The sequence below is a fragment of the Drosophila virilis genome, chromosome 3, assembly GCF_030788295.1.
Source record: "Drosophila virilis strain 15010-1051.87 chromosome 3, Dvir_AGI_RSII-ME, whole genome shotgun sequence".
Taxonomy (NCBI): domain Eukaryota; kingdom Metazoa; phylum Arthropoda; class Insecta; order Diptera; family Drosophilidae; genus Drosophila; species Drosophila virilis.
The window spans coordinates 26,499,613-26,526,003 of NC_091545.1; the positions used below are offsets into that span (position 1 = coordinate 26,499,613).

The following is a 26,391-nucleotide window of genomic DNA, read 5'->3' on the forward strand; positions in this document are numbered from 1 at the left end:
GATTGAGAATGCGAGTCAAAATTGCTGGCAGTAGCTGACAGCTCCCTCTGACAATCCGTCATAGTACACTCTAAAAAGACTGATGCGGACTGCTTGTGGACTACACCTTCGTTTATGTGACGGGACAAAAGTGTTGGGGCATACCGAAAGGTTATTTACCTGCCTTTACGTCAATAATGGAGAACTTGGCGGACTGTCAGACGCTGTTTCAGACAGATCTCTACTAACGATACCGTTTGCGGGACAGCCCCTACGCCCCCCGCAAGTTGCCGCCAACAGAGCGAACCGACTCGACACGATCTACATAACATTTGCTGCGGCTAATGGCTCGATGTGCGCTGTGCCAAATATGGATGGAAATGGATACGGATTTGGATGACCAATGACCAACGGACAGTTTGCCCACTGAAGCCGTGCTTACACTTAGAAAGAAATTCTATTAGAAAAAAGCAAGTTAAATTTTATAAATAAAGAGGCATTATAAATATTATAAATCTTGGATTCAAATTTAAAGTTAGCTTTCAAATTTCCATTTTATAACTACAAATAAGCATTGAGTGATTAAGAGATGTGCGCTCAACATAAAAAAAAATTCACTTACATATTGTAATATAATTGGAAAAAAAAATTCTGTATTTCTATAAGAAAAATGTAAGTAGCTTGGTGGGTTGACATTTCTTAAATTATTTTTCTATGCGTTTCGTCTTATTCTTCTATGTGTTTCGTTAGCTGCTTTCAAACTTCCGCTTCTCTTGTAAACAATTTTTAAATTTGCCATTTTTATTTAAATTTCCAAACACTCTGGAGTGGAAAATAATAGATTTGCAAGTGTAAGCTCGATCGCTCTATAACGGTGTTTCGAAACAATAAAACCTGAAGATCAGAATCTGCGGCCGCTGCTGAGCGCACTATATCGATATATCATTAGCAGGCTTTTGATTTACAATCCGCCTTTGTCTGCTCGCCTTTTGTTGGGCGCCCATTTTGGCGCAGTAAATGTGGCTGACTGCGGCTAATAGCACTTTCCAGCCAAACCTATTCACATATGCAGAACGAATGAAAGTGTTCTCTATAACAAGCTCCAATTCGCTGCCAGACAGACAAAGCGTAGCAGACCGGGCCAGACCAGAGCTGAGCAGAGCAGTACACTGCCGAGTCGAACAAACCAAAGTATTTGTATGAGTTGCAAGCAGCTTCAAACATGGCTCAAAGGTCTCAAGTCTTCTCAACCGGGCCCCCAGACCAAAGCCGAACTTGCAGAGCGGGCCAAGTTAGCAGTCGATGTTGGTTGGGCCTGGCGAGCGGACGTGTGAGCGCGTTAAAGACCAAGTCGAATATAACGAAAGACAAATAACGTACGAGAACGACAAACCAATCGCGAGTGTGAGACTGTGCCAGTGTGCGTGTGTATGTGTGTGTGCGCGAGCATGTGCAGCATTTGAGTTGGCACGTAACGGGCAACGCGTCTTCGATCCAATGGCCAATTGTGCGCCGGCCAGTTGCAGGATCGAGGCCAGCAGGCTGCTGCTGCTTCTGCTCATCCTGCAGTTCATCACGGCGACGCCAGCTGCCCGAAACCCAAATACAAACAACAACAATAACAACAACATTTGGCGACGCGTTCGTCTGGTGACAAGCGTCAGCGCCAGTTCCACACAGGAGCGGGAACGCAATGCATATCAGCTGCTCAAGGCCAACAGCACAACAACCAGCACCACTACCACCAGCACGACTACGACCCCTGCGCCACGGCGTGCTGCTAAACAGCTGCTGCGTCGCGAGGATCTCAATGTGCCGGAGGGCAACATATCGAGCGCAGCGCGCCTGGAAATGTCCACTGAGTTCTTTGTGGTGCCCACGCTCAGGTCAAGCACCAGCAGCAGTAGCAACCGCAATGGCAGCAGTAGCAGCAGCACCACCACTGCAGCCACGCCCACGCGCAGTCAGGGCGCCCGTGCACGGGCTGCCAACACGCCGCGTGCCACACAGGGCGGCAGTGCAACACCGCCCAGCATTGTGTCCACCACCCAGCTGCCATTTGCGGGCCTCCGCAAGGAGGTTTGGGTGGTGCCTGTCCTGGTGCTGGCCAGCCTCACCATGCTCATGATGGGCGCCTTTGAGATCTTTGTGCTGTTCAAAGCATGGCGCACCTCACCATCCCGCCGCCATCTGTTTCTGGGTCAAATGCTGCTGCTGGGCTTGTTTGCCTGTGCCGGATTGGGCGCCGTTATCACGGCACAGCCCACGCTGCTCAGCTGTGGCGCCATACGCTTTGGCGTAGGCGTGGCCTACGCTTTGGTATTTGCTGCATTGCTCGTCAAGTGCGTGTTCCTGATCAGCCTCAATGGCGGCGTCTATTTGCCAGCACCGTACCAAGGCCTATTGCTGCTCTTCGCGCTGCTCATCCAGGTGGCCATCGGTGCGCAGTGGCTGCTGACACAGCCACCAGAGATTTACACGACCAGTGTGCCGGTGATGGGCAGCGGTTTTCTATCCACCACAGTTGCCTCACAGACAAACTACTCGGCGCTTTTCTACCCGACGTCCTACACAACGCTGGACGGCACGCCAGAGATTTACACGAGAATTGCGGCAGTGAGCACCGTTCTGATACCGTTATGCAAGACGCAATTCTCGGAGCTGCTCTTTTCATTGATCTACATTGTGTTCCTCATTGTGTTCATTGCGGTGCTGGCGATCAAATCGCGCGGCATACGGGACAACTATCGGGAGGCGACATACATTGGGTTGGCCATCGGTGGCGCCATTCCCATCTGGCTGGGCTGGATGCTGTGCGGCTTGGCGGTTGCTGAGCGGCATAAAGATGCTTGCATTGCATTTGGATTGGTGGCGACCTCGGCCACCGTTTTCCTGGTCATGTTTATGCCCAAGGGCAGGCAGCTGGCAGCCATGGGTAAGGAGGGACTCTACGTTGAGGATCGTGAGGAGCAGTTCAGTTCGCTGAGCCGTGCCGGTTCCGGTTATTCGCCATCCTTCTTTCACTTCAAGCCCATCAAATATGGCGTTATGAGCGGCTGTGGCTTGCCCAATTCCGCAACGAATACGGGCCAGGGACTCAGCTCGAAGCACTGCTCCAGTGCCAACAATGGCGGAGGTAAGTTTTTGTATAGATCTAAGATCATTCCACTTCAATATTGTCACAATTGTCTGCAACGCATCACATTTGAGGCCCAACCCAAGCTGCAGGGTGTCCCTTGACTCTGGCACTGGCTCTGGCTCTGGATTTGGCCCTTGTCAGCTGTCAGTTTCTGTACATTTTGTAATAACTTTCTTTTCTTGCCACACATGTCGAGCAAGGAGGGTGGGGCGTGCGCCTAGGGGCGAACTCTTGAACTGCTGATTATCTGTACGCTCGCCTCTTTCTAAAAACAAAAACCGAAGAAAAGCAAAAGTCTTAACTTTCATAGCTAAACTCTAAACGGTAGCCAACACACAGCACAGTGGATCAAAATTTAATGTACGAAAACAATAAAAGATATTCATTTCCCATATTTTTTACTCGAACCACAGCAGATACATAGCAGGAACATGATCTAAATTAATTTTTATTTTAAGTTAATTTATCGGTTTTCGAAACCAATTTATAAAATAGTCGCCTCAGTATTCGCAAACTTCGTTGCTTTACTTCAAGTTAATTACTTTATCAAAATATGTAAATTCTAAAACACTTTACCAGGCGTTGTAATTGATTAAGCAAATTTTTTTTCTCCAAATTTAATTTTAAGAAATAATATCTTAAAATATTTTCCCCAATTTATATTTTTCTGCATCCACTGTGCAGCGACATTAACTGGGCTTAAAATTGTTTTTACCTTGCCTTGTAATTGTTTGGCATATTAATTTTCTCAAAAGTCGTCGTGTAAGTCGAGTGTAAAAAGAGCATACATGAAGCTATCCATTTGTCTATCTGACAGTCGGTCAGTCCGACAGCCAGTCTGTTCGTCAGACAATCTATCTGCCTGACTATCTGTGTGTTCATTTGTCCATTTGCCTCTTTGCTCGCCTGCCAGCTTTCATTTTCGTCTGGTGAGAACGTCGCGCAGGTTCGTTGCCTAAGTCTTTTGATTTAGTTGCGGCTACTGCTGCTGCTTTCTTAATCATTTTTGATAACTGCTCCGTCGTTATTGTTGTTTTTCTTATAAAGACATCAGCAAGACTATATTTATTAGATTTCACATCGGGCTATTAAAAGGTGTTAAATGTCATTGTTAAATTATAGAAAACGGTCACAACCGCCAGCAAATGGCGAATGTCACACAGCGAAATGGGACCAACATTTGACATGCTATTTAGCGATTTATAAATCAAGTTAAACAAAACCAAAAATATAAATTTGCTAAAATTTTTGTTATAGCTTTTCTAAACAAATATCACAACAGAACAGGGCAAATAAAAAAGGCTTTTATGTGGGCTTTCTAATGAAAGCAAAAACATTTGGAAGAAGTGTAAATAGGGGCGGTCAATAGATGTGCGTGTCAGAAACATGTAATAAACATTTCACAATTTACGTAATTTAATTAATGAAAATGCATAAAATTTGTGATTACATCAAATCAAAAAACAACATTTTTTAAAGCCAAACGAAAGCTGAAACATTAAACAAAGACGAAGCTCAGATGCTCTTTTAAGCGGTACAATTTATTGGCCACTTGAGCAATTTAGCAATTGACCAATTTAATATTTAATAAATAAGAATTTAAAATTTCAATTCAAACCGAAGTTAGCATGTCGTAATATCAAATAACCGTAAAGTTATTAAATTTCTTCACTAAACATGCATAGTCCTCGGTCTTACAAGCCACTTCCATTACAATTCTCTAGGTTAGGGTATGAATGTTGCAATAATTTACCGAATTATAACAATGCGCCGCTGGGCTTAAGTAGGAAGCGTTTTACATGGCAGCTACTTGACGACGACTCTTTGTATGTGTTCGTGTGTGTGCATGTGTTAGATTGAGGCTCTTGCCACGCATGAAAGCAAATATAACCGATACAACTGGCAGAGCTAGAGCCAGAGCTAGAGCTGGAGCTGGAGCTCGAGCCGCACAGCCCACAGCTGAAACGCTTCGTCTCACGCCAAGTGCCTGTGGGCAGCCTCACTCTGCGTCTTGGTCTTCGTCTTGGTCTTAGCTATCGGTGCATAAAGAAAGCAAAACAGCCACAAAAGACACAGACGCGCAGACAGACAGACAGACAGACCGACATATACCGACAAAATATAGGTAGGTACGTATATAGATAGATAAATGAAAGATATAGTACTCTTGCTAGCTACATATATACGTCAAACTGTCTGCAATTGAAAGTGCATTTGAGGGTAACAACAACAAAAACAACAACAACGAATATGACAAAAAAAGCCAGAGACAAATGTCTGGAGACACAGAGCTTAAAATCAAAGTTGGCACAGGGCTTAACAAGCAACCGGAGCAGCCAGAGTGCTGATCTGAGCTGAGCTGACATTATCGGGCCCGTCCCGTCCCAGGTCCGGACTGAGGCATGTGTGTGTGGGTTGTAGCTGTGATTTGAGCCAAGCCAAGTCGCGTTGAGTGAAGTGAGCCAGGTACACGCAAAAGGGTTTTTTGCTTGATTAAGGGCAAAAATGTAACATGAAAATAAAAATAAAAACTGTAGCTCTACGTGGGCAGCTAAAGCAAATGAAAAGCAAAAAAATCAACAGAAATAAAACAGCGCCTAGGCTAACAATAGACTTGACAAACTTGAAAGAAACACATTTGCACAAACAATTCTATACTATATTGACATTTACCTCTATTGAAATTAATGCGAAGTCGAATTGTTGTGTGGCATGTTGCACTGATAAATGTGCTTTTAATTTTTATTTTTTTTCGTTTGAATTATAATACCACTTCTCAGTTTTCGTGCTCTTTCTTCAGCAAAGATTCAGCAAATTAAATTGAAATCGAAAATTAGCGTTAAGCCAGCAAATGAACCGTTCGTACAGGGAAGGCAGAGCCCACAGTAAAATGGTTTCTAATAAACCCACAATATCAAATTTCCTGTCAAACCCTGTCTCATAATAAACCAATATACACATATGTATATATACAGACGTGTATGTGTGTGTGTGTGTGTGGTCGTTCCCAGTAAGCAGTTCGGCACATAATTCACTGAGCAATTTGCAACAATAAACTAAACGACAGCTAACGGCGTTGACGCCAAGGAATGAGCCAAACCCGGAGCCGTGGTCGGAGCAGAGGCCGCGCTTGATGATTGCCAAGGTACAGGCAAAAGACGAGGAACACAGATTGACAGCTTCAGCTTCAGCTACAGCTACAGCTTCGCTTTTAACTTGGCAGAGCTCACTGGTCGGGATGTTGCTGTTGTTGTTGTTTGCTGCTTGCTGTTTGTTATTATTGTAGCGACGCGTCGCCAACATGGCCAAGGATCGGCAAGCTGCTGCTGACTCGCGATATAGCCGATATGAGCAGCGGCGGTTGCCGTTGATTGAACGCGCATAAACCGCTTGAAAAGAGTTCAAGGTTGCTCGCTTTAATTGAAGTCGCATTGTTGTAACAACTACAACACCAGCAACCTGGCCAACACGACAACGATGATGATGATGATGACGACAACAACAGCAGCAACTGCAGCAGCAGCAGCAGCAGCAACAGGGAGCAACTGAGCAAACGAAGCGTTGACAGGCGTAGTCACAAAAATAGATATTCAGAGGGAGGTTCGGCAGCTATGTGGGCTTGCTATAAAAAGAAAAACGTTGCAAGAAAACATAATTTTTATACCAGTTCTACCAGAAGTAAAAATGCTAATTTTAATAATCAACTATAAATTAAGGCAACATCTCGTTCGCCCCCTTCCCATTTGCCCTATTCAATGCTTGCCCTTAAATAAAAACCATTTTCAATAAAATAAAATCAGCAAATTTGATCAAAATTGTAGTTGATATTTTGTCTAGGTCTTGGCCCTAACTTGACTTAAGTACTTAATGAAACAGCCCATTATTTAGGTACTTCCGCCGCTGTTGCATGATGAAATCATTTTTGCTTTTTTCTGCTGTTGCTTGTTGTTTTTTCAATGATGTGTCGTCCTCTTCGTCGTCGTCAAGCACTTGAACTGACGATGGCCACTTGGTCAGTAAGGTAGAGATGAATGCATCTGCCGTTGCCTTTGTTCTATGCGACGACGCATTTTTTCGTAATTTTATTGAGTGACTTTATGCCAGGCGGCTACATACATAAAATCAATCATTCATGCCAATGGTGGAGCGACAACAATAACAATAACAACAATAACAGAAATAATAACAACAACAACAACAAAGCTAATTCACTGATTTGTGTTGTTGTCAACTTGGGTACCTACCTTGGAAGGTTAACACAGCTTGGAGAGCTGTGCGGAAGTTTTTGGCTTGTTCGCAAGTTTATCTTTGGGATATATCGATACTTATAACTAAGTCGCCAGAGGAGGCCATTATGACATGCCGATTTAACTGTGCCTTTGACTTTGAGAGTTTAACACTTGTCTGTTTAATTTTTCAATGATTTTTGTAGCACAGCAAAAATGCTCGAGATGCATGGAAAGAAAGTTCTTTTATAATTAGCATATTTCGCAAACCTATTTAGAATCGAATCTTCTTAACCTAGAATAGAGCAAAAAAAATATTAAGCTTATTGCCAAAAGTCTTTTGTTAAACAAATTGAAAGCATTCAGAAAATATTGTCAACGATTTCAACTGTTAGCTGCATTGTAAACAAAATCATTTTGTTATTTGGCATAGATTGAACTAGATTGTCATAATAAAGCGAAATATTATCAAAATTTACCTTTTACTTTGGATGCCATAGCTCTAAAGACGATCTGTTCTCTCAAAACAAAAACAAAAACAAGTTTTCTATCGAATTTATTTTACGCTGCTTGTGAAAGATTTCTTCTGATCGTGTAATAAAATCGGCAGCATTAACAAACTTTTTTGACCTTCGGCTGGCTTTCTTATAGTTGTAGACATATAATTAATTATCTTCTTAGACGTGGATTGTTAGAAGGCATTCTCAAATTCGCTTAAGAACTACACCAAATATTTACCTGTGTGTTAAGCGAAACTTGAAATTATTTATTATCGACGGATAAAAACACATCAAAGATAGCTCTTGATAGATAGTAAAATAGAAATGACACTATGAGTACATGGGCTTACTTTGCTTTTAAATTTATACAGATTCTGTTTGTATATAAACTATGCAAAGAATACATTTTCTTAAATGTCTTCTTATTGTCCAATTCTTCAATTTAATACACTAAAAAGCTTGCTTCAACGTTTCGAGTGGCTCATTGAATTGATTTGACCAGCATCAGCTGTCAAAAAACAGCAAAAAAAAAAATCGATTAGCCTCAATTGTTCTAAGCCCTCTTCAAAGCACACGAAACAAAAGACTTAGGCAACGAACTTGAAATTGAAAATCAAAAATCAAATTGAAGCCGAACAGAAAATGGACCGCAAAGAACTGACGATGACTATGGCGTAACGTACAAATCTGTGAAGTACGTGTTACTGAGTATCTGAAGCCTGTCTCTGTGTGTGTGTGAATGTGTGTGTTCGTAACTTAATATATGAGTCGGGTAAACGCTGCAGCACGTGCTTGAAACGAGCGTCGCTGTATATTACCACAAAATTATAGCGGTTTTGCAATAACAGCAATAACAGCGCCCCACTCAAAGTCGAAGTCGTTGCTCAGCCTGAACCTCTGGCTGGATGATATTTAATTTTTGCCTAGAAGTAGCAGCCACTGCCACAACCAGAGTCAGAGCCGCAGCCGCTGCTCGCAACGACTGCGCGACTTCGACTTGGACGACGATGTAAACGTAATCGATAACCAGTTCCGAATTGTTGCAATGAAACCGAAAGCGGAAAAGCCAAGCGATTGAAGTAGCCAGCCAGCCAAGAGCAGTTAGCCAAGCGAGTGGAGCAGCAGCAGCAGCAGCCACTGCCAATGAGCCATGCCAACTGCATACGTTCAATTATTACGCTAAATTGGCCAAGACGCTGGCGACTGCGTACGGTATCAGGCAGGCGCTGGTTGCTTGATTGGTACCTGGTATGTCTGTCTTTTCTTCGCGGTTAGTGCAACACGCATATAATGCAAATTGAATTGTAGCAATTTGAAGGTCATACGCCCTTGCCCAAAATATGCAAATTGCAATGCATTGTGGGCATGTGAAAAATGCTTTTCTTCCGCCTAGAGCGAGACGAGCGAGCAGCCAACGTTCATGACAATGAACTCTACACAGAGAGCTCCCAACGAACGTGGCCAATTAGTTATAATGCTGCTTCGTGATATCACAACATCTGGCAACTCACTCTCGCAGCACACACATAGACATAGACACAGGCATGGGCATAGTAGAACCCACTGTACAAGCCCCAGACCCGAGACCCCAGAGCTCAAACAACAGACCCCTGAGCTGTAGTTGAAGTTAGAGCCGGAGCCAATAAGGAAAAACTCCACGCTCGCCAAGGAAATTACTCAAGTCTGCAAAGTATGTAGAAACAAACAACAACAATAAGAATAGTTTGCAATACGGATAGAACAACGACAACAACAACAACAAAAACATCAGCAACAACAAACGCGAACAATGACAATCTGCACGTAGCAATCAGTCAACGTGCGGCAGTTGGTTTACCTTTAACTTGTTGCCAGCGCTAGCTTTTGGAGAGAGCGAGAAAGGGAAAAATTGTTTGGTGGGAGGGTAGGGGGGGGGGGGTGATAGAGAGTGAGTGAGGAAGGCGGTTAGATTCGAGAACTTCCCGTAAACGACAACTGCAAAATGCAAAACGTGGAAATCTTAGGCGGTTAGCTGACTGTCAATAGAGATGAGCAATTATGTGATTTTCATGGTCAAGGTGAAAGGAAAAATCTTAGTGCTCTCCAAATAAAATATTGGGATAGATTTAAATATATTTGATATAGCTTGAACATTTATTTATTTAAATTTAAGAGCAGCTGCACATATTCTATTTATAAATATGTTATGTTTTTCTTCATTTGGCCAAAAACAATATAATAATGGAAAGCATTAAACATAATTTATTACACTACACTAAAACAAATATAAATGCTTTCATATAAAAATACAATTCAATCAAATTAAAGATTGAATAATAATAAATATAATAGAATTAAAAACTAACAATTTTCATTATTTGTGGCATTAAAATATACTTGAGGTCTTAAAAGATCTCGTCCTGACCGAATCCCTACATTCCATAAATCTCTTTTTTAACACAACAGCCTATTTAATAATATCTTTAAATGAATTCAACTAAATAGCAGTCACTATCACTGGCAGTCACTGTCATCGCTAGCAAACTGTGACTTTACGCCCACACATGTAAGCGCGAATGCACCAACACGAATGCGCTGCGGAACACGCACGAAGAGCAGCAGCAGCGCAGTTGAGCCTGGTCATACATATTTGCACTTAATTAGCCGCTTATTTTGTTGTTGTTTTTGTTTTTGGTTTATTTTCTTTTTGTTTTCTGTTTCTTACCGGTCAGAATAGACAGCTATGGCTAGTGGCAGCAGCAGCCACAAAGTGGCGTATTTTATGCCAGCGAGCATAATTCATAATTGTAAAGTGAGCTGACAGACATTTTAGCACAAGCAGCAACTGCGCTTAGTGCGAAGTAAGTAAGTAGAAATCTTATTTACCGGGCTGTAAATGGAATCAGGCAGCAGCCTCCGTGGCAGTGGCCGTGCTCTAAGAATTAAGCCAAATTTGCCGCTTCAGCTGGCGGCAAAACAGCAGCAGCAGCAGCAGCCGCAGTTACAAACTAGTTTGCAAATGTGCATGCAAACATACACATACACATATGCACACCCATACACAGTCGCATATACACATGTATTTTCATTTTCTGACACATAATTCCAGATTCACAGCTCGTGCGCCGCCAGGGCAGCCAGCAGAAACAAGCGAGCTTAATTGCAGTATTTGTTCTAAGTTAATTAGAAAACTAAGAGCATGAAGAAGAATGGTTCGGGAATGGAGGGGCTTACTCTTTGCAGCAGCAAAAAATAACAAAGCCAAAGAAAAGCCAGCCAGTCAGATAGATGGCGCATGTGTGTAACTGCTGCATTTAACACTGTCAAGAGTTCAGCAGTGAGCCTCAGCCTCGACCCCGGCCCCAGCCGCAGTCGCCGTCCCGGTCCCAGTGCCTAGCTTAGCAATTCCAGAGTCAAAGTTTTTATCTCAGCCTCTGTTATTTTTGTTCGGTTTTTATGTCATTAACATAGTTTACTGTGTATACCTTATGTGTGCGTGTGCAAATGTGTTTGTGTTTGTGTGCCATTTTCTTACTTTGGCTTGCAAGCTGTTGAAAATATAATAATCATAATTTATAAGCATGGCTGAAAAATCGGGCAGCGACAGCTTTCAAGTTGCCTCTGGTTTAGGTTAGCCAGGCGCTTATTGTTGATTGGCTCATATTTGTTTGGCTTTGCATGTAAAGTTTCTCACTAATTATTTAGACGTATATATTTGCAGTCTATAATGATAAGATTTAAGTTAGTAAAGACAGAACTGAAACATAAGACTTGGGCAAACCTTCTGATACATATGAATAAATAATATAATATAATAATATATGTAGCATGTTGTCGCTAATGAACATAACAAAAGAATTAGGTGACAAAATTGATGGAGTTGTAACTTCTAATATAATAATAAAATTGAATTAAATGAAGTGTATGAAATTAAATTAAATCAATGAATTAAAAATGTATGAAATTTGAAACAAGGGACTGAACACAAATTAGAGTGTGGTAAAGAAAGAGGCGACTTACTTGAGTAACTGTAAGCATTTTATGTTCGCTTTTCAAAATAATTATAATGATGGCAATAATGAAAATGAATAAAAGATATTATTTTGAAATTATACTCAGATCAAATAAAGAAGTTGATCCGAGGGTTCGATTCATGGCTCAAACCAACTCTCTGCTTTAATATACGATGTGTGAAGCTATTTTCTATATCCTTGCATATACTTTTTAATGAACAATTTAGTATTTTTTATATTTTTCCCGTTGTTCTGTAAATATTGCAAGGCTTTTATATGATATGCAAAATAAATTTAATCTATGTTGAAGAATAGTATCTTATTCAAATGGTTAAATAAATGTTTTAGATTTTATTTTTTAGGTTATAAACAATGTTTTTAAAGTATAGGGTAGACCCTTCCTTTCCAGCGAAAGTGTTTTAAATCGGTTCGGTTGATTTTTGGTCTACCGAAATTTAGGAACTCTGATTATATGCTTATGTGAACTATAAATGGATTTATCAAAGAGTCTAATAAAGCGATGTGCTGTTAATGACCTTGTAGCACAAAAGTGTAATAAACAAAAGTCGAGCTTTAAATTCCTATGAAAACGCTAAAGGTTTTGCTCAATACGATAAACGAGCTACCATTAACAACATACCGAGCGACTCCACGACTTTCTCTATGGCTTGAGGGTGTTATAATGTTGGCCCATTGACATTAAAGGTTTTATCTCCACTCGCGCACAGATTTGACATCATTAAGCTCGTAAATTGCTGTTTAGCCGGCGCTTTGGCAGAGGCAAAAGTGTGAAATATGGCAGAGAGTAATTTGAAAATTGGGTTGTTATGTTTGGGCCAGTTGGGTCAGTGTTCAGCGGTTGGGGCCGTCCGCAGTGTGTGCCAGATGCAGAAATTGTGACATCAATTTGATATATGAACAGTTTTATTATTTGTTTTTAAAGCCTTAGATCTAAGCTGCCTTGCACTCAATTCGCATATACGATTTTCTATATATATTCATTTTCTCTATCGTATATTTTTGTCAACTCATCAAACATGATCATCATCGCCATCACAATATCATCAACATCAAAACACAAAAAAAAAATAAAATATAATCAAAACATATCATTGCAACGGCTGCAACATAAAAATCCAATGGTCTCCTTCGCCGAATATGTCAACATCATGCATATAAAATTCTTGTCACGCTCACACACACACACATACACGCGCATAACAAACATTACATAATCATTTTATGTTGTTTTTGTAATTTGCATTATATTATTCATCAATCATTTTGAATGTTTTCTCATTTTTGGTTATGTTTCCGGTATTTTACTATATTGAAATTTAATTAAATTTACATTTATTGTAAAAATAAAAAAAAACATATATATAATTAAGTTTTACACGTTAGGTTACTATAAAAAAATATATTTCAATTTATTATTTTCACTTAACGGCTACTTTTGTTGAGTACATTCAGATTTGCTTCCCGAATATGAACTGATTTATCTAACTGTTGCGGTCGCTTAGCAAACTTCGCTTTGAGAGAGTTTGAGTCAAAATTGAGTGAAGTTTGAGCTGCGTCAGCAATTATGCGTGGGATAGTACTCTGATGGGAACATTGACAGTGGCGTGATATTTAGGGTGAATTGTTTATGTCTACCAAAGGGGGACAGTTTGATCTTGACCAATGTCGATGTTATCACCAGGCTCTTTGTTTACAATATTAGAAATGTTTATAATTGTGCTTATGCTTATGTGCTAAGATATGTTAAAGGGTGGGTGCGACTATGGATATGTCACTCCCCCAACCATTAGAAAAGTGCCTGTCCTCAGGTGTTTAAGTTTGGATATAGTGTAACATTTTCTTCTTTTACAATTGGTATATCTCCTATTATTGTAGGTGTTTCTTCTACTTTGGGTTTTTTATATTTTATAATTAATTTCTTAGGTATGCTTTTGAACTTATATGTCAAATACAGTGTTAAACTTATTAATATGATTACAAATATGGTTATTGTAATTATCTGGAATACATTGTTAAATTTTGTATGTGCATTTATAATTTGTTTCGTTTGTACAAACGAAAGTGGTTCTAATTTTATAACATCATTGCTTACGTAAATGCTTTGAGTATAATCTAACATATTGTTTGAAATTGAAATTTCATTAATTTGCAATGAACAATTAAAGATTTTTATTATATTGTTTCCTTCTATTGTTATTTCGTTATTTATACAATTATGGTTTAATATAGTTTTTGGTAAATTCCAAGTTAAAATTATATTTGGTTCTATGTAGTTGATTTGAAAATTTTGCAAAATTTTAGTATAACTACATTCTGATGTTATTTGGTTTAAAATTCCTGTTAAACATTCATTATTAATTAATTTTTTTGTTTCTCTGCTATAAACTTTTTTATCTTGGGTAAAATATTTTTCATGAGCTATTTCTGTCAAAATATTATTATTTTCATCCGGGTATGGAATTATTTCGAATACCGGGCTTTTTATTATTTCTCGAGGAATATGGGATATTATAAGTATTTCGTTTGTATCTGATTTAAACCAAGTGGAAGTTTTTGTATTCAACAATTTCTCAGAATTAACATGCAACAAATAGTCATGTTTTAGTAATTTTGGGTTAAAAATTCCTAATCTTGTGAGCTGCATTCCCATCTCAATGTCTTCTATATATTCTGTAAAGTGTTGTAAGTTAAATATAAGGATATCTAATTTCTTTCCTTTTTGTTTCTCTTGATCTAGTTCGTTCATGATTTCTATTCCTTTGTTTATAGCTTCTATTATGTAATTTAATTCGTTAACCTGAACGCTGTTTTCTGCTAAGTTGCTTATTTTTTGTTCAATTTCTGCTTTGTCTTCTTGATCTAATGTTCCAAATAAGTATTTATATGCTGTTCCTACTATGTTAACTAAACCTCTTTTGCTGCGTTTGGCTATTTTTAAGCCGTTTATTTCTCTGTTTAATTTTTCTACTAGGTATTCGATTTGTATAAGGTTATTGAATTCTTTACTTTGTTCAATTAAATTGTTAAAAGTTTCTTCGGTTTTTGTTATATTAACCGTTAAACAGTGGAATTCGTAATCTGTCGGAATGTCTATGGTTCCTGTTTTAAATATGAGATATCCGTTATGGGCTTTGATAGGATTAATTTCAATACTCTGTGCATTTATATAGTTTACAGTTATTGATAGTAATATTATAATAATTAATTTAAGCTGGTGCTTGTATGTTTTGATCGCTGTCTGTTGTTGACCTGTAATTGTTATATTTGCTTTGATTAGTCTTCTTTTTCTTTTTGAATTTGGTTTTGTAAAAGTAATTCGTAACTTTTGTTTCGTTCTCGGTTCCTTTTTCAAATTCTATTTGTCGATTATAATAATTAAGTGGTCTTTCTGTGATTTGTAAATGGTTACTGTTGTCTTCTTGAGCACTATGTATTGTTGCTCTTGTGCTAATTGTATCTTCGCCTAAGAAGTTTTCGTTTAATTGAATTCTGGACAGAGCATCTGCCACATAATTTTCTTTTCCTGGGACGTATTTAATTTGGAAATCAAACTCATTTAGCTTGATCTTCCACCTTTGTAATTTCATGTTAGGTTCTTTCATATTATTTAACCAGACGAGTGGTCTGTGATCACTAAGGATTTGAAATTGTCGACCAAAGAGATAGGACCTAAAGTATTTAGTGGCCCAAACGATTGCTAATAATTCTTTTTCAATCGTTGAATAATTTAACTCATGCTCGTTGAGAGTTCTACTTGCATAGCATATAGGCTTATGCTCTTGCGAAAGGACGGCCCCTATTGCCATATTACTCGCGTCTGTAGTTAATGAAAATGGTTTTTCGAAGTTAGGGTATATTAAAATTGGGTCGGATGTTATGAGTACTTTTAGCTTTTCAAACGCTAGCTCGTAGTCTCTGTCTTTTATATTGATTTTTGCTCCCTTTTTTAATTTAAGTGTTAATGGTTTTACTATATTAGCGAAATTTGGTATAAATTTCCTATAGAAACCACATAATCCTAGAAATGATTTAATTTCTTTTGGGGTTTTTGGAATTGGGAATTTGACAATTGCTTGTATCTTGTTGGGATTTGGTTTTATACCCTCAGTTGTGATGATGTGACCGAGAAATTCAGTTTCTTTTCTCATAAACTCGCATTTATCCAACTGTAGTTTTAAGTTAGCTTCTCTAAGCTTCTTAAATACCTTTTGTAGCGACAAAATGTGTTCCTCCAATGAAGTGGAAAAAATAATAATGTCGTCTAAGTAGACCAGACAATCCTTAAAAATTAAATCTTCTAAGAGATTGTTCATACAACGTTGGAACGTTGCAGGTGCATTCTTAAGACCAAATGGCATGCGAGTGTACTCGTAATGGCCATGTTTAGTCGAAAATGCGGTCTTGGGTATTGAACCAGGATCCATTTGGATTTGGTGAAAGCCTTTGGCTAGATCAATGGTTGTGAAATATTGACATTTTCCAAGTTTGTCTAATATTTCATCCATGATCGGGATAGGGTATTTATCATTAATAGTTAGTTCATTGAGATTGCGGTAATCTATGACTAACCGGAATTTTTGCTTTCCAGATGCATCGTTTTTCTTTGGAACGATTATTACTGGTGAGCAGTAAGGGGATTTGGATTTACGTATGATATTTTGTTTTATCATATCGCTTATTTGTTTATTTACTTCCTCATCGTATATTTGAGGATATTTGTATGGACGCTTGTAAATTGGGTCCTCATGTTTCGTTAGAATTTTGTGTTTAATTGTACTAGTGAAAGTCAAATTGTCACCTTCATGGTACTGGATATCACGAAATTCATGTAAAACTTTTTTTATTTTTTCTTTTTCTTCTGAGTTTAGGTGCTCTAGCCTAAACTCATTGTTTTCTATTAATTCATTATTAATAGCGAAGTTAAATGGTCTGTCCTCTGTTGAGGGTGGATCAAGGCACTCTTGTGCGGTCATGTCCTCTTCGACCTCTTCGTCATTATATCTAAAACAAAAGTTAAATTCTCCTAAGGTTACGGATCCTTGTGCATAGTCTATTTTTGCTTGACATGCCTCAAGGTATTCTCTCCCAATCAGAACATCATAATGCTCTGAGAAGTCGTGAATATAGAATTTTTGTTTGCTCGGACAAATTTTGCTTGCTCCTAATCGTATACTTTGTTTTAATTCAATAACACCATTTATGGTGTGAACCTTTAATGTTTCGTTGTAAACTGGAAAATTTAAGCGGTTTGTTTTCATTAGATTTATGGTTGAACCTGTGTCGATGACACATTTTAGAACTTCGTCATTCATAATCAATTTTATGAATGGATTTCTTCTGTTTGTTCCGAGGCTTGCTGATGAAAATTTTCGGATGTATCCATTTTCATCTGCCCACTGTTACTATCTCTTTGACGTTTAGTCGGAGGGTTTGGTGCATTCAAGCGTGAATGGGACTGATTTTGGTAGTTTAAGGGATTTTGGTATCTACCTTGACTTAATTTCTGTTGGAACTCGTGGTGAGCTTTCTGATTGTCTTCGGACTTATTATGCTGTTTATTTTGTGCGTGATAACTCTGATTCGTGTTGGAATAGCCACTTGAAATGGTGGTTGGGTTAGCATTTTGCTGATAATTTCCCATGTTCCTACGATTGTTATTTGGATTTCCCTGAACATTATTATTTTTAGGTTTTTCAGTAACGCTATTTTCATATAATCCCTCTCTTTGAGCTACTTGCTTTAGTTTTTGTGTCGACGTAATGTCGTGTCTGGCTAACATCATGAAAAGCCTATCTGGTAATTTTTTTGTAATAACATCTTTGATTGTGTTATTCATAGCATTTGTATAAAGGGTTGTATTGCTAGGTATATTTTCTAGTGCTAACTTATTTAAAATAACAAAAGATTTATTCTCGAGCTCCTCGATGAACTTACGGACGTTTCCTTGGTAATTCGTGTTGTATAAGCGTCGAAGGAGTTCTTCAAATGGTGTCTGCACTTTGTATTCTTCAATCAATGCGTTTCTCAGCTCCTGCCAAGTGTTGGCTGCTGTCCTTTGTGATATTCTCTGAGCATCTCCTGTGACTTGCAATTCGATGGCTCCGTATAAGATGCTATGTTGTCTAACATCTCGGGTTGGATACAGGTGTAGGATGTAATCTATCCTTTTAATGAAGGCGTTTAGTTGATCCGTTGATCCGTCAAAGCTTGGCACCTGTCTAAGTTGTGAAAGGGCCTGGTTGAGGTGTTGTTCTGATAATTCCATTGTCATCTTGGTGTAATACACTTTTTTTTGAATAGTTTTGAGTTTGTAGGTTTGAACTTTATTGTTCTTTGATTTTGCACTTTTATTTTAGGTTAAAGTTTGTGATGGATTATTGGTTAAATGTTTTTTTTTTTTTGTGTGTGTGTCTTAAAAAGACTCAGTAATAACGTATTGCAGGGATCAAACGATATGCAAAGCCAGTCGTTATTAACTGTAGTAGCTTTATTGCCCAAAGGGTCAATATTATTAAGCTACTAGTGACCCGAAGGTTCTTGTGCGGATACGTATTCGAGAAAATTTTTATTACACTCCGACAACACTTTCGGTCGCGATTGTGCGTTAGATCTGGGAATTAATTATCCTTTAGCGATCTTTAATTTTTCCCGACGTATCCTACCGGCTGCGCCAATTAAGTTTTACACGTTAGGTTACTATAAAAAAATATATTTCAATTTATTATTTTCACTTAACGGCTACTTTTGTTGAGTACATTCAGATTTGCTTCCCGAATATGAACTGATTTATCTAACTGTTGCGGTCGCTTAGCAAACTTCGCTTTGAGAGAGTTTGAGTCAAAATTGAGTGAAGTTTGAGCTGCGTCAGCAATTATGCGTGGGATAGTACTCTGATGGGAACATTGACAGTGGCGTGATATTTAGGGTGAATTGTTTATGTCTACCAAAGGGGGACAGTTTGATCTTGACCAATGTCGATGTTATCACCAGGCTCTTTGTTTACAATATTAGAAATGTTTATAATTGTGCTTATGCTTATGTGCTAAGATATGTTAAAGGGTGGGTGCGACTATGGATATGTCACTATATATATATATATATATATTTATTTTTTTTGTATGTATGGCTCAACAAAATAATTACTGTAAATATATTTATTCCATATATGTATTTATGCATATGGCTGTGTGTGTGTGTCACGGCTGGGTTTGATTTTGGTTTGGTTTGGTTTGGTAAATATGCGCGCTCACACACACCGCACACACCACACACACACACACACACATACTACAAAACCCTTGCACACGAACTACGGGTTCCGGGCCAGCAGATCGAGTCGCTTTGGTCACCGCCGCACCGCCGAGCTATACACGTATGTATCACTATTTTCCAGCACATTTGAGCGCGCACCCGTTCTGTTATTACCCACCCGCACCACCACCACTACCACCACCGCCCGCACCGCCCACACAACTGGCCACACCGTTGACCCTCAAACAGCTGGGTAACTCGCTTACCTCCATGACACAGGCGGCGCAGTTGGCCAAAACTCTGCGTTATGCGCCAGGTAATAACAAAGCTGCTTAGTTCTAGTTTTAGGTCAATATTTGAGTGTGTGTAAAGATTTCTTGCAACGAAAATTGCTTGCTAAATAAAGCCAATATCAAGAAAGAAAGGCTATCTTCGGCTCGCCGAAGATGAAATACCCTTGTAGACATACACAACAGCTTTATTTTATCACGGGGCGACTAAAAGACATTCTTTCATGGTAGACAGCCCGAGTCGTAAGCACAGATTGAGCAGTTCCAGGAAGGAAGGCGGAGGCTGCCTAGCAGTGAATATTGTAACCGAAAGAAACTATCCAGACAAGGGTGCTCTTCATATTGATATTCGTATGAAATATATGTATATTTAATGTCTTATTAGGAGCACTTCATGAAGATGCATATATATATTACAAATGTTTATATTTCAGTCATTCGATATGAGTTTGTGACTAGACTAGAAAATAATCCCTATTGTAATTATTGAGTTTGGTTCAAATATTATTATTCGCTCACGAGTCCGACTTCTGACCAATCATTTTTTAAGCGTTCTATATGATATTGTGGTCCAGTCCGTGCGATTCCGGCAAATGTACTCTGTTAAATATAACATAAACAATTTGTGCACTGTCTACATGGGCCTAAAATGTGGTTGAATAATATAAAATATAAAAGTTTTAATAAAATATTATTGCTTAAGAATGACCTAAAAGTCATGATTACTGAATATTTAAACAGCGACCCACTTATAGTACTAATGAATTTCAAACATTGGCGTATATTGACTCGATTCCACAGGAATGTTTATACGACCCGATGAAACGAATCTTTATACAACGCTGGAGCCGACATTGAGCAGCAATCCGAATGTTTACTTCCAGCGCAGCGGCGCTGTACATCCGGGCATATTGTACTGACTGGAGGAGCAGAGGAATGCAGAGAAGCACTGGAGCTATCGAGAACACTGGAACTGAGTATTTTTTCTTAATATTAAGCTGCAGCACAAAGCGCTCCCCGCACACCCCCACACGCCCCTAATACGGCTCCCAAGGAGCCGCAATAAGTGAATAAACGGAATAAATAGTGTAATACATTTGTCATAATTGCTAAGCTTTTAGGTTATAAGAAATGGAATTCGAATGCTAAGTTGCGATATTTGATAGTTTACTAAGTTTACTTAACAACATATGTCAACAGGCACACACACATACACGCACACACACACAGACTATTAAGCTATACATTTTTGACAAGTTTTTAGTGTAAGCAATCGAATTTGAACGATTAGAGCTCGAAATGGATTTACAATTTGTGCTTCCATATATACAAATATAAAAAATATATAAAACACAATTTTCACCATTTACACAGGCCATATTTGTATGTACTTACGTTGATCTAATCATATTGACTAAAGCTGTTCTCAATAAGTCTGCAATAATGGTGAAAAGATGGCATATTGTAGATATCGGTTGTATCAGAAAATAATAAGATTTCTTTTTTTTATCTTATAAACTGTGTTGCAAATCAGAATAAGTTTTGTCTTACTTGAATTTAGTTTAAATAGATTTAAATATTTTTTCATTATATTTGAATTGACAGTCGATACCTTTAATGCGACAATCAAATACAAAAGATACATAGTTTTTAAATAAAGTTTAGGACATTCGAAATATGCTATATAGAGGCACAAATATAACAAAATTTTATTGCAAAGAAAGAAGGATTTTAATAAGCAAAATTTGTATGTCTGCAAATGCTTTATTAACGTTCCCTTGAATAATACTGACAGATTTTTAACACACAATTATGTTTGGCAAATATCAAAAGATTTATGCCTCTATAAGCAATTAGGCCCGAATAATGGGCAACATTTAAGAAGAAAAACATTTGTTTAACCAAGTAAACGATTGTTTAAGCCAACACGAAATGTTATGTACATAATGCCCACAGGCACACACGATGAGCAAATACTCTCAATAAAAGCAGATAAAAAACAAAAAACAAAAAGAAACCTATTAACAACAGCCACAGCAAAGAAGAAGAAGAACACAACTCGCACTCAATTACAAGTTGTTGTGCCATACTACAACGATTACAATTACAATTAAGTATAATTGCAAATTATTGGCATTGCAGCGCCTATTAACGCCTTCAAACAACAGGCACGGGATGTTATGTGGTATCGAATATGTATATATACTTACATACAGAGAGAGAAAAGATCAAGAATTTCGAACCTGAATCAAGCAATGTCTTAGAATACGTTAACACCGAAACTACTTGATTCAGACATAAAATACTTATTCTAAGTATAACTGTTTGAGTATAAAATAGCTTGAATTAAGTGCTTTTGTTTTTATAGTTTTTTATATATAAATGTAAGGACATCCGCTCAATTTGATGCAGCCACAACTTAAATAATCTTCTTTTTCACCTTATTAAAAACTTTCACAGCTCAGCCTGTCTTTAAAACAGTTCCAGTTTAAGCTGTGGACAAATTTATATAAAGCCAAACTGATTTGCAGTTCCCGATCAATTTATTCAAGAAGTTTCAATTTTAATTTATTTCAATAATGTTTTGCTTGATTGGATCTTATACACCTAAGACATTTTCATTTTGGAATCAACTACGAAAGTTCTTCTCATAAGCTTGCCGTTTTTCTCTCTGTATATAAAAATGTATGACTATATATAAATTTCTACTTATATATATATTTATATATACGTTGCATGGTGGTATCTTATTGGATGCCAATGCAGCAGCGCCGCTGCATGTTTCAAATAATTTCTTAACGCTTTTGCCAGCCGATTGCAATTGGGTGCCAGTTGGTAAACGTTGATGTTAAGCTATTATCGCCAGGTTCTAAGTGTAAGTGCCTTATAGCAATTCCATTACATGACCAACGCCTATCATATGACCCTATATGGCAATACACACACACACATACACACACGATTGCCGAGGGCGTGTATAGAGCGGCATGAAGTGAACTTCAGGCTTGCAGCCTCGCATTAATTAAGTGCAACAATGCAGCACATGGAGTGGAGATCCCTGCTGCTGCCTGAAGATGGACACATACGTAGTACTTGAATAGTTACTAGAACCACATCCACAACACGTCGTTCGTATTAATGACATTTCTCACGAACATTTTGCCAGTGCTACCGACAACAACACAGTGAGAGACAGAAAGACAGTGTCATGTGTCCATGTGTCCAGTCTCCAAGGCATGTCAGTGTCTGCGTCTCGGTCTTAGTCTTGGTCTCGATCTCCGGTCCGGATCCATTCACTGGCTGGCTGGCTAGCTAGCTAGCTGGCCTCGCTTCAATTAGGCGCGCCTTCAAATCACAAGTCAATCAAAGTTGTTAGATTTGCCGTCCTTTTTATCTGCTCCTAGGTCCGACTCCAACTCTGACTCTCAGTCTGTGTCTGTGCCCGTGTCTGGGTCTTGGTCTTGGTCTTGGTCTTGGTTTTGGTCTTGGTCTGTTCCTGGGTCTGATATATTCCAATCGCTTTTATATACTGGCCAGCTGGTTGACATCTGTGACATGGCACAGCGGCGGCATCAATTACAACATCTATGACAGCACAGCGTGAAATGTTTGTCCATGTCTCGGCGCCGCTTCCGCTGGGACCAATTAGCCCTAAGTAGGCATTTCAATGGACTCTGCAATTAGCCAAAATCGAAAGCAACAATTTCATTTCACCATGCCCATCATCATTATCAGCTATGCTCATCGCTCATCGCCCATCGCCCATCGTCCATCGTTCACCCAGCAATATGGAGCACCAATTTGATCTGTTCCTATCTGTGTTGCATTTCTTTAACCCAGGGGCGTGCCAATATTCACGTGCAAATGGCATTTGGTAACGCTTTATGGCGTAATGGGGCAACACGACTTGCCTCAAATGCTCTTACCGATCATTGCAATGGGCGCGGCGTGGAGGACGATGGACGACGCGATGCGACGGTTCCTGTCAGAGATGCGCAATGCTACCAGATCTGCTCCAGGTAACAGAAGTAGAGCACGATTATGAGATATGATCTTTAGGGTAGGCTATTCAATGAAATCTTAATATATCACAAATATTTTTATTATTAAAAAAGGCGCTTTTGATTATATATAGAGTTAACCTGCGCAAGCAAAACAGATTCTCGCCAAAATGACAATCATTCCATTCTAATTTAGAGCGTTTTTTTTTTTTTTGATAATTTATTAGATTTAATATTAAGAGATCAAAAATTAAGGGTTCTTCTTTTTAGCATTTTCCTTTTTTGGAAAAATTATATTTTAAAACTATTAATTTCATAATTTCGCGATAAAATAAAACTATGTCAAAATTATGCATAAATTACCGATTGATTTATTTTATATATTCGATTTTATTTACAAAATTAAATATATTTTCTTGATAACTAATATAATTTAACACGAATAAAAATAGCAAAAAAATAATAATCTTGATCAGAAAAAATAATATAGAATATAGAATAAATAGTCAAAAAAAATAATTAGCTCAGAACAGGCCGCATTTGCCTGAACGGGAATAGCTAAGCACATTTTCGTTTGCAGGCCATATATATTAATTAACAACTTTTATTATTTTTAAAAGTAGAAACCCAACGAACATTTTTAAAGAAAGTCTCTGGTAGCGTCGGTACGAACTCCTGAGATGCCAACACCTGAACAGCCATAACAGCCTTCATAAAATACGCCTTTAAACATTCCCAGTTATTTCCCAGCGGCTCTTCTAACAATTTTACTGATTTGGCCTGACTTTAGGGGTATTTGAATGATCTTTGAAGACATTTAACTGGACTTTTGCTGGTTTATGGCCAGTTGGCTCCTTGTTATTTCGCACGTTTTTCATTGTTTGTTGTTATTGGCTTTAAAATCGTCAGTTTATGAGCCAGAACATAATGTTAGATATTTAAACAAAGCTCTGGCAACGATCACCTTTTGGGCTCATCTCCAGCTTTGATCCAGCGAGACGCAAAAATCACCTCAGGCATTGCAGTCCGCAGTTCTGTCAATTTGTTTGTATGGGCTTTGATTGTTATGCTCTTGTAGAGGGTATTGTAATGTTGTCATGTAATTTGCAACGCATTAAAGGTGGTATCACTCAATCTACAAAGTCTTAATATTGCCTCTCAGTAACAGCAGTCGAGTCGACATAGCCATGTCTGTAAGTCTGTCTGCTTCTATGTAAACTAGGCTTAGTATTATGGTATCGTCAACTAAGTGAATAGGTCGGTCTTTCTGTCGTAGTCGGTTTTATGTGGGTCTTAGATCGTATCACTATGTCAGAGGGGGAATTCTCGGTAGAGAATTTATCTAGAAGAGTATTTAATCTTCTGTGCGTCGAAGATGCCATTCTTTCTTGTCTCTTATTTTTATTTATCTTTATATATACAAATATATACATTTTTTTTGGTAACTTTATAACAATTCGGCGTTGCTGTGGTTGCTGTTGCAAATTAAATTACTTAGTTGGCCGTAGCATTAACTGTAACATTATCCTTGGATGAATGAAGCGATGCCACAACCGCCGAGCCACTTCAGGCACTCTCTGTTACTATTACTACTATTATTGCGGTGCAAATGTTATGGCCGTGTTATATATAAGTTCCACAGGGAATGTCCATAACACTGTTATGGGCCCTAAGGGCAGCGTCACGTTGCTGATTTGATGGGCTTGGTGGGCCAATGCAGATGGAGACGGAGTTGAAGTTGGAGTTGGAGCTGCAGATAGGAGAGAGATCGGAGATAGAGTTAAAGCTGGTCTGGCGATCGGCTGTTGATAAGCTGAGCAGAACTGGTAATGCGTGCATTGACCGCCGCAGCCCTGAAGCTGGAGCTAGAGCTGAAGCCGAAGCCGGAGCTGGAGCACAGCTGACGTAAGTTAAAATTAAATTTGAGGCAAGAGGGAAGCATATTGCCCCGTTTGACTGGGCAGTGAGTACAGTTAACCTCGTTTAAGTGCGCCACGCACAGCCTGATGGGCAGCCAGTCAGGGGACGGGAAGCTGGGGGGGGGACATGCCGAACGGGCGTGCCAGTGTAAGTCCAATTAACAGTACCACAGAGTGCCCAGAGAGACGTCGCTCTAACTATGTGTCGTGCCTGTCGCGTCCCATCCTGAAGGAAGTCACAGTTGACTTGGACGGCATTTGTCGCATGCTCCTGCTTATAGCTCTTATAACTGGTTCTGGCGACCGACAGACCGAGCAAGCACAACCAACTAACCAGCCACGTAACTAACCAGGCAACGCAAACCAAACCAAACCAAGCAACACCTAAGCTTAGAACCGGCAAGCCGGCATATACAAGTTTATAGCGGATGCGTAAACGCATTTGGCTCAAATGCCGTTAGGGCCTTTGACTAAATTGCATGGCCACGGACAGGGCCCATTCGCCTTCGGCTGCAGCTCATATGGCGACGGCGTCGGCAACTGTGACTGCGGCATTTGCATGCGCAGCCAGAGACCAACGCCAGGGAGCGCATTTCAAGTAACGAGATTTGCCATTGACTTGGGCGGCTTGAGCAGTGTTAATGCATTACGAGAGCAAATGCCGCCCAGATCGCCAGCCCCATTTGACGTAATCAACACAATGGCCCGAAAATGTTGTTGGGTCATTGAATTCTTGCCTGCGTATCTATGAATCTTAACGGTTTTCTTTTAGTGGCGCGAGATCAATGTACCTGCCTCTGCTTCTGTGGTTGAGCGTACGTTCTAGTATCATTCGAGCTGCTCTCATGCCCTTTTATGTACGAGCCCCATTGATTAAATAATCCCAGCAAAGTGACGAGCACAGAAGTTAACGTAAAAGCATCTAGCTGAAGCTCAAATACCCTTTTAGTCGAAAAACACTATGAAAGTTAAGTAATCCAGAAATGGGAGTCACGAAAAGAGGGCAGGAATCGCATCTATTTTAATTAATATTTTTGATAAGTTTTCTTTATCAAATGCATTAAAAAACTGTA

The 26,391-nt window shown here is 39.0% G+C and overlaps 1 protein-coding gene across 3 annotated transcripts; it reads left to right on the forward strand.

Annotated features, from left to right (window-relative positions):
• Positions 1 to 1,288: 1,288 nt before the first annotated feature.
• On the forward strand, positions 1,289 to 21,048 carry LOC6623802 (uncharacterized). 3 transcript variants are annotated; one of them, XM_070208092.1, is made up of 3 exons: positions 1,289 to 3,115; positions 19,188 to 19,424; positions 20,200 to 21,048. In XM_070208092.1, exons 1-3 carry the CDS (start codon positions 1,477 to 1,479, stop codon positions 20,316 to 20,318), a joined length of 1,995 nt encoding a protein of 664 aa, XP_070064193.1. In that variant the 5' UTR covers positions 1,289 to 1,476; the 3' UTR covers positions 20,319 to 21,048. The 3 variants fall into 3 exon arrangements, with proteins under 3 accessions (XP_070064193.1, XP_015031578.1, XP_070064194.1); XM_015176092.3 differs by having other exon boundaries at positions 19,251 to 19,424; XM_070208093.1 differs by lacking the exon at positions 19,188 to 19,424.
• Positions 21,049 to 26,391: the final 5,343 nt, after the last annotated feature.